General features: G+C 54.9%; 3 protein-coding genes across 6 annotated transcripts; 1 reads left to right on the top strand and 2 right to left on the bottom strand.

Moving 5' to 3' along the window:
* Positions 1-796: 796 nt before the first annotated feature.
* Positions 797-2,863, top strand: Alkbh7 (alkB homolog 7). The gene is made up of 4 exons (XM_021632897.2): positions 797-1,032; positions 1,866-2,039; positions 2,140-2,264; positions 2,428-2,863. Exons 1-4 carry the CDS (start codon positions 829-831, stop codon positions 2,588-2,590), a joined length of 666 nt encoding a protein of 221 aa, XP_021488572.1. The 5' UTR covers positions 797-828; the 3' UTR covers positions 2,591-2,863.
* A 13-nt stretch (positions 2,864-2,876) lies between these two features.
* On the bottom strand, positions 2,877-3,542 carry Pspn (persephin). Its single transcript, XM_021632898.2, has 2 exons — positions 3,304-3,542; positions 2,877-3,218 (listed from the first exon to the last, which is right to left on the bottom strand). Exons 1-2 carry the CDS (start codon positions 3,452-3,454, stop codon positions 2,902-2,904), a joined length of 468 nt encoding a protein of 155 aa, XP_021488573.1. The 5' UTR covers positions 3,455-3,542; the 3' UTR covers positions 2,877-2,901.
* A 2,191-nt stretch (positions 3,543-5,733) lies between these two features.
* Gtf2f1 (general transcription factor IIF subunit 1) lies at positions 5,734-14,575 on the bottom strand. 4 transcript variants are annotated; one of them, XM_060371312.1, is made up of 13 exons: positions 14,254-14,575; positions 14,120-14,166; positions 13,806-13,878; positions 11,431-11,624; positions 10,726-10,896; positions 9,375-9,556; positions 7,003-7,156; positions 6,864-6,922; positions 6,673-6,792; positions 6,474-6,547; positions 6,260-6,398; positions 6,047-6,137; positions 5,734-5,962 (listed from the first exon to the last, which is right to left on the bottom strand). In XM_060371312.1, exons 1-13 carry the CDS (start codon positions 14,263-14,265, stop codon positions 5,758-5,760), a joined length of 1,521 nt encoding a protein of 506 aa, XP_060227295.1. In that variant the 5' UTR covers positions 14,266-14,575; the 3' UTR covers positions 5,734-5,757. The 4 variants fall into 4 exon arrangements, with proteins under 4 accessions (XP_060227295.1, XP_021488691.1, XP_021488690.1 ...); XM_021633016.2 differs by having other exon boundaries at positions 14,120-14,169; XM_021633015.2 differs by having other exon boundaries at positions 6,864-6,925; positions 14,254-14,574.
* Positions 14,576-14,655: the final 80 nt, after the last annotated feature.

Genomic DNA, 14,655 nt, shown 5'->3' on the forward strand with positions numbered 1-14,655 from the left:
GTGGAGGAGTCACAGCAACTTTAAATTGATCCTCAGACCCATGAGACCTGGCACCGGTGATCTCGGCACGTGCCAAAAGTCCTGAGACTTGATTGCAGGTTCCAAAGGCAGGCTGGAGCCAGAAAGAATGGTATAGCAATTTTTATGGAATTTTACTAAAGATGGAAGCAGAGGATTGGGTATGTAGATAAAAAGGGCAATTGGACCAGTTTATTCATGGGAGAGGGGCAGGAGTCGCTTTTCTGCTTGCACTGCGCGTGCGGGTCCGGGAACCAAACAAGCCAACGTGCTTCGCGGCACCTGCCTTAACTGCTGAGGCGTCTTCCTAGACCCGGCCAGATGTTACTTTATTAGAGGGGTGTGGAACTGGGCTGTTCTGGCCTTTTAATTCACAACCTTTGAGGTGCGGGTTGTATTAATTGGTATTATTTGTTTGGACGTCTTATTTTTTTATCTTGTGGCCAGCATCTCCTGTAGTTGAGGCTGGCCTCAAGTGGGTAGTCAGTTCTGAACTTGGAGTTGTTGTCCTCGCTCTCCACCAGGGTGTGCTGTGCGACAGGCCGTACGTGTGTGTGCTAGGTTGGTTGAACTTCTAACCTTGGCTTTGCCCCACGTGACCCTGACGTCCGCACCTCGGGAGCCTGAGTGGAACTTGCTCAGGGCCGAGAGGCGGGGCCAAGAGTAAACCGACTCGGGATACAGCTAATAGGATGTGAGTGTGTTCCCGTGTCCAATAGCGTGGGGGAGGAGGCGGGCTGGGAGCTAGCGGGAGAGCCAATAGCGGGCTCGCGGGGGCGTGGCCCGGCTTGCCGCAGTCATCTCACGAAGATGGCGGGCAGCGGGAGGCTGGCGCTGCGGGCGTTCTCTGGGTGTGGCTGGGTGCGCGGCTCGGACCCTGCCGTGCTGAGCCGCCTGCGCAGCGAGGCCGTGGTGCTGCCCGGCTTCCTGAGCCAGGCGGAGGAGGACACGCTGACCCGGGAACTGGAGCCCCAACTGAGGCGCCGGCGCTATGAGTACGACCACTGGGACGCGGTGAGTGGGCGGGTCCGAGGCGGGGCGGAGAGCTGTGGTCACGCCCACTAGGACAGTGAGTGGGCGGGGCGGGAGGCCCGGAGTATCCCCTGGCCGCGGTGAGGGGCGGGTGCCTCGGCAGGCTCGGCTAGGGTGGAGACGGTTTGGGACAGGTTCGGGTGGGACGGGGAGGACGTGGGTGGGAGGGAGCCGGGCTGCTCCGGTGACGGACGTGGCGGGTGTTGGACAGGTCGGGAGGGACAGAGGTCGGCACGCCCTGTGGGACAGGGCTGATCTTGATGCCAGAGTTGAGTCCAGGGAGGGCTGGCAACTCGGGTGTCGGGGGTGGGACTTAGACAGATTTAGGACGCGGAGCCAGGGAAAGTGGACAGGAGGGTTGCGCTCAGGGCGGATAGAGCAGTGCAGTGTTCCAGTGGGAGCATATCACTCGTGGGCTTCATTGGGAACCGGAGCTGTGATGTGGGGCTGGGCCTGGAATCAAAGGGAGGACTTTGGGGAGCACTGAGGAATGGGCAGTGAGGGCAAGGAGCTCACTTCAGACTGAAGTTCTGGAGATGAGGGGTGTTGATAACAAGATTAGGGAGAGAAAGCAGACTCGGGAAAGTGCCAGCAGTTGGGGATCTCACTAGGGTCTTGAGTGGGATCGAGTTGTGGCCCGAAACCGACAGAACGGAGGTGGCCACTGGAAATTGGAGCCTGGAGACCAAATGCAGGGTTGAGACCTCGCTGAGCCAGCTTAAAGGCTGGACTGTGAGTTCAAGCTGGAAAGACTGCCTGCGCTGTGCCTTCCCTGTCCCGGAAGTTCCCAGTCATGCCCTGAGCTCTCTGTCCAGGCTATCCACGGCTTCAGGGAGACAGAGAAATCCCGATGGTCCGAAGCAAGCCAGGCCATCCTGCAGCGGGTCCAGGCGGCTGCCTTTGGCCCTGACCAGACCCTGCTATCCCTGGTCCACGTGTTGGACCTGGAACCTCGAGGCTACATCAAGCCCCATGTTGACAGTGTCAAGGTGGGCAGAAGGCAGCCCCTCAGAACTCCCAGATAGAATGTGGGTGGGGCAGCAGGGCAGATTGGAGCCTGACCCCCCCCACGCTGTAACCCTCCTTCAGTTCTGTGGATCTACCATCGCCGGTCTTTCGCTGCTGTCCCCAAGCGTTATGAAGCTGGTGCACACCCAGGAACCTGAGCAGTGGCTGGAACTGTTGCTGGAGCCAGGTTCCCTCTACATTCTGAGGTACCGCCTAGCCTGGGAGCCCCAGATGAGGCCAGGTGTTTCTCACATCTTGTTTCTGCTTTCACAGCAGAGGATGGCACCTCCGCTGCTCAGAAAAGCAATGCTGAAGGGACAGGGGACAGGACTTTCCTCCACCTACCCCCTCAGCCTGTCTCTTTTGCAGGGGGTCAGCCCGATACGACTTCTCCCATGAGATTCTTCGAGATGACGAATCATTTTTCGGGGAGCGCCGGGTCCCTCGGGGCCGACGCATCTCAGTGATTTGCCGCTCCCTCCCTGAGGGGATGGGGCCAGGAAGGCCAGAGGCGCCACCCCCAGCCTGCTGACCTGTGCGCCTATTCTCTGGATATGTGAATGAGGTAGGAAAAAAAAAAAAAGAGTATCATGGCCACTTTCATCTACAAGGCTGGGACTCTCAAGAGACGCCGAAGGTGTCAGAACTCACACAGCCTGGTGCTGCCAGGGTGAACTCCATCACACACACTCCTAAGGCCATGAGAACAATTCTTTTATTGCAATCACTGCTGAGAGCCAATCACAAGTCCCTTTGCTTCTTATCTTTGCCTATGCAAGTTTCTAATAAATGTCACCTGAGCCCAGGCTGCCTCATGCTTGTGAGACACAGGGCTGGCCACCTTCAGCCACCACAGCCACAAGCAGCGGCTGAGAGCTGAGGCAGCTGTTGCCAGCGGTGACGATCGTCCAGGAAGGTCACATCAGTATAGCTGGTGGGCTGGCAGCAGGGTCGGCCATGGGCTCGACCCTGCCCTCGCAGCCGGGCCAGCACCAGGCTGTGCTGGGTTCGGGCCTCTCGGGGACAGCTGCCAGCACAGTATCGGAAGATGACCTTCTCCTCTGAGGCGTAGCCCAGGCCCAGCTCAGCCACAGGCAGGGTCAGGCTCCACAGCTGGCATGGACCAGCCAGGGCTCTTGGGAGGCGGACATGGTTATTACCTGGTGTGGGGAAGAACACGATGATGAAGCAAAGGGGGGCTTGAGAGAAGGAACTGGGGAGTCAGAAGGCCCCAGGAATTCTTACCCCGGTGGGGATTCCAGGTCCCTTTAGTCTCTGCCATCTCCTCGGATGAGCGCTCATCAGCCACAGGAGCCTCTTGAGGATCAGCAACCCAGCCGAGGCCCAGGTGCAAGGACAGGAGTAAAAACGTGATTGGAAGTCTTCCTGCAGCCATTGTGACAGGCAGGTCCCAGGATGCCGAGACCCTGGTGCCCCGAATTTATTCCCTGCCGAGCCTGGGGGTTAAACTCACTGCCAGCACCGTGGCCAAGGGAAGCCACTAGGGTCCCACCCACCTTGTCCCCACACCCTCACCCCTAAGAATTGATGGCTCACCCACCCAGACATTCCATAGAACCATATCCGACTCCCCTGATGCCCCTGATTTATGAGTGTCATACCATTAGCCAGAAGTAAGCCCCGAGCTGGCTACCAAGCTGTGTTTCCACCCAACCTGCTGTCAGTGGGAGAAGTACAGAGGGTTCCGGGAAGGGGCCTGTTACAGGCCTGGTACTGGAGTGTGGGCCATGTGGGGCTGATAGGGACTGGGAAGGGCACCCATCCATTTCGGCTTCAGCCAGGATTAAGACATCATGCCCCTGTCTCCGGGCCTGGCTAAGCCAGCATCAAAACAGGAAAAGGGAGAGGCTAGGGGATGGCCCCAGGGCTAGGTAGGACTCCTGTTCTGGGGAGGCCAACCTAAGAGTTGGAGCTACAGCCAGTCTGGGTTTGGGGGCACCAGAAACCAAGAGGCTGGAGTTTGCTGCATCTCCTACGAGGCAGCAACAAATCATTCCCTGAAGGGCACAGATTCTGTGGACTTCTGAATCCATGAGACCCAGCAGATGAACACAGGCAACAAGCCAAGGACTTGGGAGACAGATGCTTGGTGTGGGTGCATGCGGGTCCCCATGCTCAGGAGGCTGGGGCAGGACTGCTGAGGGTGAGGCCAGCATAGGCTAGTAAGCAGTGAGCAGGTAAAAGCCACACGGCTGGACATATGAGAACTACAGAATCCACACAGTAGGGGAGAGCGGACTTCAAAAGTTGTCTTCTGACCACCATGTCCCAACGTGCGCATGCTGCATAGCCACCCCAGACGCTCACACACGCACACACACAATATCTTTTTTAAAAGGCACTTGGAGTTGAATTTGTAGAATGCTTGCTAAGCATGTATGAATAAGCTCTGGGTTCCATCTAAGGCACAGCCTAACCTGACATGATGGTGTATGCCTGTCGTCTCCGCACTGGGGAGGCTGAGGCAGGATTACCAGTTCAAGGCCAGTCTGGGCTACATGAACCGTCTCAAAAAGGAAAAGAAACACAACGGCTTTCAAATGTGACTTGTCTGTCATGCGGAAACTATTGAACTAGGTGAACTAGGCTCCCCTGAACTCACAGTTCTGCCCTTAGCCACAGGTGCATGCCCTGCCTGCCCTTAGATGGGTGGCACCTCAAGCCCAGGCCCAAAGGGCCAGCAAAAGGCTGGGCAGGGATGCTCAGTGAGTAGGGACATTCCTACAATCACCAGCCAGGGGTGGCAGGAGTGGGAGTGAGTTTCCACTGGTGTCCAGCTGCTGGTGAGAGGAAGCTCTTGCTTCACCCAGACTGCTCAGGACCCGGCTTTCAAGGTAGCAGCTCAGGCCAAGTACCAATCAGCCCTGTCACTATCCAAGAATGTAAAGCACTCTCTCCCTGAACAACGCCTGCTGGCCTGGAAAAGATATACTGCTGGGCCTGTCAGGAGATAAGGGGGACCCCAGGAATGTCACCTGGGAATGGAAAACAGCATCCAGGTGCCAATGCCAGAAATAGGTCTAAATTCCAGTGACCAAGAAGGGAAGCACCCAAGCTGAGAACTACACACAAAGTGGCCAAGGCTATATGCAAGGCAACTTAACTGTCATCCTGGCATTTGAGTCCAGGCTAGCCTAGGCTACACAGCAAGACTCTCCCTCAAAAGACTAAAAGAGCCATGCCTGTCAGCGGTGCGTGCCCATCACCCCAGCAATGCAGAAGTGGAGGAGGATCTGAGGCCAGCCTCAGCCACAGCAGCAAGAGGACAGCAGCTAAAACTACTAAAGTAGCAGGTCTGAGTCCCAGCATTTCACTTGTGCTGTACCGACAGCAGAGGCCCAGCCTGCACTCCTGGAAGACTGCTGGAAGCTGAGCACTTCCAAACAGCAGCCCACCACGGACCCTACACAAGACAATGATACAAGGGAGAGATACATGCTTGCTCAAGAGTGGGGACCCCACCAAGAATCCTCCAAGGAGGGGCTGGGGCGCGGTCAGGGATAGCAACCCCCACCTTCACCTAGAATACCCCAGTGAAGGATCTGGGGTTTGGTCAGGGCAGAGATGCTAAAGCTTGCACAGGGGACAAGCTGGCTATGGACTGAGGTCTTGGGTGCCTCATGACTCCATGAGGTGGCAGTAATGACACGCACGCTGGGTCTGTTCTCTTTATTGCTGTCACTCTTTGAGGGAGAAGTGCATCTTGTCAGCGATCATCTTGCGCTCGGGGTTGAGGCGCTTGAGGATCTGGGCCAGCACATTCACGGTCTGCTCGCTGCTCAGCCCAGTCTTCTTGGTCTGGAACTTTTTCAGCAGGTCCTTCGTGGTCATTGGCTTGCGGGTCAGGTAGCGGCGCACAGCCTCTTCTGTCACCTGGATGTCACTGGAGGGAGGGAGGGAGGCTCTGGTCACATAAGAGTCTTTTGAGCCAAGTCCCACCTGTGTTCCTGCTCCTGTGTGAACGTACCCGCCACTGGGTGTGGACTTCCCAGACAGGCTCTGCGGACCCGTGTCCATCCGCAAACGCTTGGCTGCTGGAGTCTCACTTGTCCGCTTCCCTGTTGGAAAGAGTAATGTCAGGTCTGGGGAGTCCACATCAGGGACACCAGGTGTACAGAAGGATATGGCTGTCGGCAGCTCTGCTCCGCTCCCTCCAGGGACAGGCTTTCCGGGCACTCACCCTGCTCCAGCTTGCTGGCTGCAGCCCGCAGGGTGGAAGAAGTACTTGCAGCTTCTGTGCTGGGAGTTCCAGGCCGGCTGGTGCCCTTTGAACTTCCCCCTGATGGCTTCCGCTCCCTCTTGGGGGGTGTCTTCTTCTTCTGTAGAGGTCGTGATGTGAGTCTGAAGGCTCAAACCTCATTCCCACCCAAGCCCCGGGCCCTGCCTTCCCTTACCGCCATGAACAGCGCTGAGGAGGTCTCACTGTCAATGTCGCTCTCCTCCGAACTGTCTGACTCATCACTGCTGTCTGCACAGACCAGAGAAGGATCATAAGCAGAGACCCTAGAGCCCACCCACCCAGCACCTTCTGCGAGTGGGTCCAGAAGAGGGCGCTGTCCATCATTGTCCACCAGCACTGAACGCCCCATCTACCTTTCCTGCGTTTCTTCTCTTGTGGGGTGTGGACCTTCTTCTCTTCCTCCTCCTCCTTGTCTTCCTCAGGGGGCTTCTCCTCCTCGCTCTCCTCACTGCTCTCACTCTGCTCATCCACACCTGGGGACACAGATATGAGGCAACTCTCCAGCAGACTCCCACCTCCCAGCTGGTCCCCAACTGACACCTACCCTTGGGACCATCCTCCTGCTGGGGCACTTTGGGCTTGCCCTCCGTCTCATCCGGAGAGCTGCTGTAGGGCAGAGAAGAGTGTGAGTCTGTGAAGCCGGTGGCCGTGGGCCTGCCTCCCGCCTGCCTCCCCTGCCTCACCTGGAGCCATCAGACATGTAGTCTACCTCCTGGCCCTCAAAGTCCCCATCGTCACTGTCCTCAAAGGCCTCGTCATCTGAGCCCTTCTTCTTTTTCTTCTTCCTGCCCACCTTGGTCAGTGGGGCCTTTTTCTTAGCCTTGGAGGTTCTATTGCCTGGGAATGGAAAGCGATGTAAGAGGGGCTCAGACTGGATGAGCCCAGAGCCTTGCGGGATAGGCGGGAGCTCTACCCAAGCCACACCCCCAGGAGGTTCTAGGCAGGAGCTGTGCCCTGAGCAGCATTCCCCACCTAGCCAGGAACTCTAACGTGATGCCATGTGCATCGTTATCCTCAAAGACTGACAGTCAAGGCCACGGTCACTGACATCTGACACTTTTATAAAGGATCTGAGCATGCAGCGCTATAGGGACATGAGGACTCACAGTCACCAGGAGAGAAAGGCAGGAATTCTGTCAAGGTTAGAATTAACCTGACAGAATTATTGTTAGAATTAACAATAATTAATTGTTAGAATTCTAACAATTAATGTTAGAATTAACATTAACCTGACCCAAACTAGAGTCATCCGAGAGGAAGGAGCCTCAATTGAGAGCACTGCTCCATAAAATCAGGCCATAGTGACCCTGTAGAAACCCTAGACAGGGTTTCTCTGTGTAGCCTTGGCTGTCCTGGACTCACTCTGTAGACCGGGCCTGCCCCTGCCTCCCAGGCTGCTAATTTTCTTAGTGATTGACGGGAGCACCCAGCCCACTGTGGGTGGTGCCATCTTTGGGCTGGCAGTCCTGGGTTCCACAAGAAAGCAAACTGACCGCAGCTGGGCACGCCCGTAATCCCAACACTCTGGGAAGCAGAGGCAGGTGGATCTCTGAGTTAGAGGCCAGCATGGTCTGCAAAGTGAGCCCAGGATAGCTAAGACTACACAGAGAAACCCTGTCTCAGAGAAAAAAAAAAGAAGAAAGCAGCAAACTGAGCAAACCACAGAAGCAAGCCTGTAAGCAGCACCCCTCCAAGACCTCTTTTTCAGCTCCTTCCTCCAAACCTGTTTGGGTTTCCGGGCTGACTTCCTAGAACAGTGCTATGGAAGTGTAATTAAACTTTTTCCTCCCCAACTTTCTTTGATCATAGTGTCATATCACAGCAATAGTAATCCTGACTAAGACACATTTGAAATCATTCCAAAAGTCATTATGGTGATGGATGTTCAACTCTACAGCAAAAACATGCATGTGAGAATTTACTTTTCATATGAAGCCTTGGTTTGTAGCCCAGGCTTGCCCTGAATTAATGAACCTCCTGCCTCAGCTTCTTCAGTGCTGGGGTCCCAGGCCTGTGCCACCAAAGACAGCTTTCTGGAGGAGTCTTACAGGTTGCTGATTTGCAGTATAAGTAGGACATAAATATAAACTGTGCCTCAGGTGGGGACACAACCTAGAGCGGTGGTTCTCAACCTTCCTAATGCAGCAACTCTTTATTTAACACAGTTCCTCATGTGTGACCCCCAACCATAACTCCATTTCATTGCTACTTAGTAACTGTGATTTTGTTGTTATAAATTATAATACAGCTGTATAATATGCCAGTGCTGTGACCCAAACGGGGCTCTAGGTGGGCACAGCACCCTGACTCCACCCCAGCCCTCACTGAGGGAGCCTATGTGCCCCCCCCCCCACTACATACCTGTGGGGTGTGGGGTGTGGACTGTGGGGAAAGGGCTCTCCACCTCTGAACTATCCAACTAGTCCTTTGGGGGTTTTATTGTTTGTGGTTTTGTGGTTTTTGTTGTACATGGGGCTTCTCTATATCTGTGACTATTCTGGAACTTGCTCTGTAGACCACATGGAACTCACAGAAATCCACCTGCCTCTGCCTCTGGAGTGCTGGGATTATAGGCGTGTCACCACCACCTGCTCTAGCCCTTTGCTTTTTTAAGATGGGGTCCGTGTAGCCAGACATGGCAGCTGTGAACTGTGGAGCCTCCTGCCTCAGACCTTCTGAGTTCTTGGATCACTGCAGCACAGCAGCCTGGCGTGGTTTTTCATGTGTTAGATCTTGACAGGGAGACTGAACCTGAGGTTGAGCAAATTCTAAGAGAAAGTAGAAAGCTAGCCTGGGCGGATATCCCTCCTGTTCAAGTAACTAGCCCACTGCCCTCACCCTACTCCACCAGTACTGCTACCCAGTCACAGAAACCCTATGCCTATGCTCACACAGGCCCATGTGAGCTGCAGCACAGCGCCCAAACAGTCAAGCAAACAGATCCCATGGGATTCTGTAAAGGGCCACTCATAGAGTGACCATGTGTCTGGAGCTTCCCTGGTAGCCTTCATTCTGCATGGCCGTTTTGAACTAAGTCCTCTGGGTCCCTGCTCACCCTCTTCGCCACTGGCATCGCTGGCATCGGAGGACATTTCCAGGTCGTCCTCTAGGTCATGGATGCGCAGCTCACTGGGCTTCTTCCGGCCACGCTTCTCCTCCTCCTCCTCTTCATCCTGGTCTTGGTCCTTGAGCCGCCGCTGCTGCATGATGCTGAAGTGGTTCAAGACCTTGTTCCTCCTGCACGTGGGGACAGTGGGTGAGTACACAGCGAGGGGGGGTGAGGGGGACAGTAAGGGAGCAGCCTGGCCTAGTGCACAGCAAGGGGGGTGAGGGGGACAGCAAAGGAGCTGCCTGGGCAAGGAGGACGGTGGAGAATGGCCAGGGCACTCAGAAGGGCACCTCTCCTCCAGAGAAACAAGTGGGCATGACAGGACGATGTGCGTAAGGCATGCACACTGTGGGGCTAAGGCAGAAAGACCCTGCAAGGCACACAGAATGCTATAGGCCAACCAGCCCCCAGCCAACCAACCAGAAACAAAACAAAAGGGGCAGAGCATGCAGTCTGAGCCATTTCAGACCTCCAAATCTGGAAACGCTATAGGGTGAGCTCTGAGGTGGCCTCAGGTCCATGTGCAACTAAGCCCCTGGGAGCCTCACATCTTAGCTCTCCAGGCTCAGGGTCTGTTCCCAGCAAAAAATAAAAATAAAAAGTTTTTGTGGTGTGTGTGTGTGTGTGTATATGGGGACTGGTGAGAAGATCTCTGTATTTTCCTGAGTGTCTTGGCACTCACTCTGTAGAACAGGCTGCCCTTGAACTCAACAGCGTGCTGGGATTACAGGTGTATACCATCATACCTGGCAAATTTCCGGGTGTTTTGGACCAGACCTCATAAAACCCTCGCTGGTCTCAAACTAAATACAGCAGAGCACGGACTTGAACTCCTGCTGCTCTTATTGCCATCTTCTGAGGACTAGGGTGACATGCACTACCCCACCCTGCATCCTCACAATTCATCTCATGACTCATTAGAGAAGGGGTAGCCGGAGTCACACTGAGCAAGGAGCTGTCATGCGCGGAGTAAGACTAAGCATCGGGGAGAGGCTGCTGTTGCCATTTCAATCCTGGCCCCTTGGGAACCTGCACTGCCGTGCGTCCAGACTTGCGGGCAGGCACAGAGCCTCCCCAGCATCTCCGTCCAGCTTCCCCACACCTGCCTTCTCTGCCTCCCAGGCTAGAACTGAGGCAGTTGCCAGCAGGAGGCGCCTCCCTGGACCCCCAGGCTGTGCCTATCTGCGGTACCAGCCCTCAGCTGCCAGGCCAGGGACTCAGGTGAGCCAGGTCGCGCCAAGCTGGCACCGGATGGGCTTGCTCCAAGGGTGTCTGCACTCAAACCCTCTCGCCTCACCTTTCCCACTCCTCCTCGGCCTCCTCGGCAGTGAGTGTGCGATGCCGGGCCAGGGGTGTGAAGTTGTACCAGTTCTGCACGGGGAGCGCCTCAAAGGCACCGTCGGCGCACTGCGTGAAGATGTAGTAGGCGGTGTTCTCTGTCACCCCGCCCTTCTTTATGCCCTTGAACCTGTGGAGAGCCTGGGTCAGGTCGTGGCCCTACCCACAGGACCTGCTGCGCCACCCTCCCCATCCGCCCCGCCACAGCACCCATGTGGGCTCTCCTAGGAATGCCAGGGACAGAGGGCCTGGGTCACCATCTCCTTAGCCCAAACCATCACCCAGCCACCTGTGGCGCTGCCAGAACCTGGGCGCCATGTTGGCTGTGGATTCTGCTCCTAGCCTATAACCCAGCCTGGCTACCGAGGGCCACACGCCATCAGCCTCCAGCCATCCCGTCACTGAATGACCGTGCATAGAGGCCGTGTCACTGGCACTATCAGACTCCACCTTGTTTGCCATGAAGTGCTCTCTCCCACAGGGTCAGTAAGTGTCACGGCCACCTCTGGGCTGGTGAGCCAGGCCAACAACACCCAGCGGCTTCACCTCCAAAATTAAATTTTAATAAAGGAGGTGGTACTGGGACCCCCAATCTGTTGGGAACAGACCTGAGAAGATGCCCCCAAGTGTGCATGTGTGAGAGACACGCATCAGCACCACTCACTTCCTGCCCGATTTGCCATTGACACGGAGCAGCCAGGGTTGGTCCTCAGGCCGGAACTCCTTGAGGACGATGCCGTACTTCTTCCGGCGTGCCTCCTCCCTGAGCTTGCGGTTGAATTCGCTGCCTGCACCAGACTCTGGCATCTCCTCCTCCTGGTAGATCTTCTTGTTGCTCAGATCTCGCTCCAGGCGGGCCTGCAGGAGCAGGAACACCCTGTCTGTCTCCCTTTGTGCTCCCAGCAGACCCCATGTGGCAAAAGGGCAGGCACATGAGCACCTGCTCACTCTGCCCAGAGACAGGGCCATGGAGATGGCTCAGTGTGCACAGTACCTGGCTCACAAACATGAGGAACGGGAGTCCGGACCTGCAGTACCCACGGACAAAGCTGGGCATGGCAGTGTATATCCGAGACCCCAGGAAGAAGGTGTAGACGGGAGAGTCCCTGGAACTCACAGGTCAGCAAGTCCCAGGTTCAATGAGATACCCCAACTCAAAAAATAGTGTAGAAAGCCTGTGAGATGGCACCTGCTGCCAAGCCTGAGGCTTGAGTTCAAGCCGCAGGACCCACATGGCAGAAGGTAAGAACGAACTCCTGCAAACCATTCTCTGATCTACAAACTATCATTCTTACACCTGGAATCCAACAGGTGTCATGGAAATAATAATAAGGTAGGGAGTGATGAAGGAAGACACCTGAGGCCGACTGTGGCCTTGACAGGCACACAGCAGACACACAGAAAGGATTCTGGCCAGCTCGGCACAGTGGTGCAAGCCGTTAAGCCCATCACTCAAGGAGGCAGAAGCAGGAGGACCTCTGTGAGTTCAAGGCCAGCCTGGTCTACAAAGTGAATCCAGGACAGCCATAGCTACATAGAGAAACGAAAAACAAGAGCAACAAAAACTTCTGGCCACAGGGAATATGGTAGTTCAGTAAAACAGCCTGGTCCATGAGATCACAGAGACAGGTACAAGACTAAAGACGAGTGTCCACCTGGGAAAGGCTCAGGAGCAACCCACACACAGACAGTGACATTCTAGTAGAGCACCGGAAAGAGTGGACAGTTTAAAACTCTGGCCTTTGGCGCTGGAGAGAGGGTGCAGAGGTTAAGAGCCCTGGCTGCTCTTCCAGAGGTCCTGAGTTCAAACCAGCAACTACATGGTGGCTCCCAACCATCTATAGTGAGATCCTGTGCCCTCTTCTGACCTCCTGGCTCACATGCAGGCAGAATGCCATATAAATAATAAAGAAATAACAAAATAAAAACAAGATGGTTCTTTAAAAAATAAACTCTGGCCTTTAATTTTCTTTTTATTCTTCTTATTTATTATTTTTTTAATCTAAAGAATCTTGTTTTGTAGCCCAGGCTGGCTCCAAACTTATGTTCCCTGGTGCTAGGGCAATAGTACCGGTGGCTGTGGCTGTCTTGTGTTCTGTTTTATTCTTTTGAGACAGGATCTCACTGTCTAGCCAGGCTGCTCTGAAACTCACTATGCAGACCAGGCTGGCCTTGAACTCAGAGATCCACCTGACTCTGCTGCCCAAGTGCTGGGATTAAAGGTATGTGCAGAGCCAGGCATGATGGCACCCCCCTGTAATCCCAGCACAGGAGAGATGGAGGCAGCCAAAGCTACACAGAAAAAAACAGTCTCCAAGAAGAAAAAAAAAAAAAAAAGGCAGGAGGGGGTGCCACCACACCCAGATGGTTTTATCTTAAAACAAAAACTTTTTAAAACTGTTTTTTTTTGTGTGTGTGTGTGTGTGTGATGTTATGCATGCCATGGCATACTTGTTAGGTCTGAGGACAAACTTGGAGAGTCAGGTCTTCAGGCTTGGTGAGCCATCCTGCTCCCCAGTACTTTACTATTTGTTTTCAAGATAGGGTTTCTCTGTGTAGCCCTGGCTGTCCTGGACTCGCTTTGTAGACCAAAGAGAACGGCCTCAAACTCACAGAGTTTGCCTCTGACAGCCAATGTGCTACCGCGCCTGGCTTACTTTATTTTTAAGGCATGGTCCATGGATCCTGGGCTTCACTTGAGCCTACTCTGGTGAGAGCCTACCCCTCTCCAGTGCCAGGATGAATGACAGCAGCGTGCCACCACACCCAGCATGGGTGCTGCCTAGGTGCAGTTTGACCTCCTGCATACTGGGTGAGTGCTGCCAGCTGAGCCACATCCCCAAGCATGCTTTTTCTTTTCTTTATGTTGCCCAGGCTGGTCTAAAACACTCAGTCTTTCTGCTTCAGCCTCCAAACGGTTGGAATCACACAGGTCTGCTGGAGTTACAGGTCTGGGCACCATCGTTTCGGAAAAGTAAGGCTGCAACCACCAACCCGGGGCTAGCCCCCTGCTCCAGCCACCCAGAATTACAGACTTACCTGGTTCCAGGTAGCAAAGTTGACTTTATCAGCTGCATTAAAAGCCATTATGTTGTATTTTTTGGTTGTGTTCCTGGAATGGGTAAGACACTATTGAGTCTTTTGCTTACTCAGTCACAAATCCATGATTACACCCTCGAAACAGGACAAAGTCACCGACCCTGACATTAATTATCAAGGTGTATCGGTTCCTGTGTCTTGCACAGAGGGGAGGGAGCGGGGGGTGGGCAGGGCCGGCCTTGCGTGAGCTGCCCCATGGCCCGGAGGGGAACACCACGGGGCGGAGGTACTGGTGTGAATGGACAGGGACTTACTTGGGGACCCGGACGACATACTCGGTGACATTCTGGCTGCCGGGGCCCTGCTGAGAGAGAACCGGTCTGTGAGACGAGGAGAGGCCCCTGGGTCTGTCCTGCGACACCCCCATCCCCGCCTCATTAATACTCACTAGAGCCGCCATGGCCGTCGCTCAAGCGGTTTCAGGTCGGCTTGGGCCGGATAATCTTCGTTGTGTCCCTCGGTCCCGAAGAAGGCGACTTTCGCGGATGTACTGTGGTCCTCTGCTTTGGATCTCCAAACCCTTAAGTCTCCCAAAACGCTGGGAGAGGAACGAACCAGACCCAACTCTCTGCGCATGCGTCACAGCCTGACCCGGAAGCAGAGCTGCCACACCAGGACGGCAGCTCTCTCCGTACCCAGATTAAATCCTCTCCAGAACTGAGAGGAAGCGACCTCCTGTTGCGCTCCCTCATACAGCACGGATAATTTAATCACGGCGCGGGGCACGCCCCGTCGCGACGTCATGACGCCAGCACCGCGTAGCATTCTGGGTAGTGTGGGAATAGAGTCT

This window comes from Meriones unguiculatus, chromosome 17, assembly GCF_030254825.1.
Source record: "Meriones unguiculatus strain TT.TT164.6M chromosome 17, Bangor_MerUng_6.1, whole genome shotgun sequence".
NCBI lineage: Eukaryota > Metazoa > Chordata > Mammalia > Rodentia > Muridae > Meriones > Meriones unguiculatus.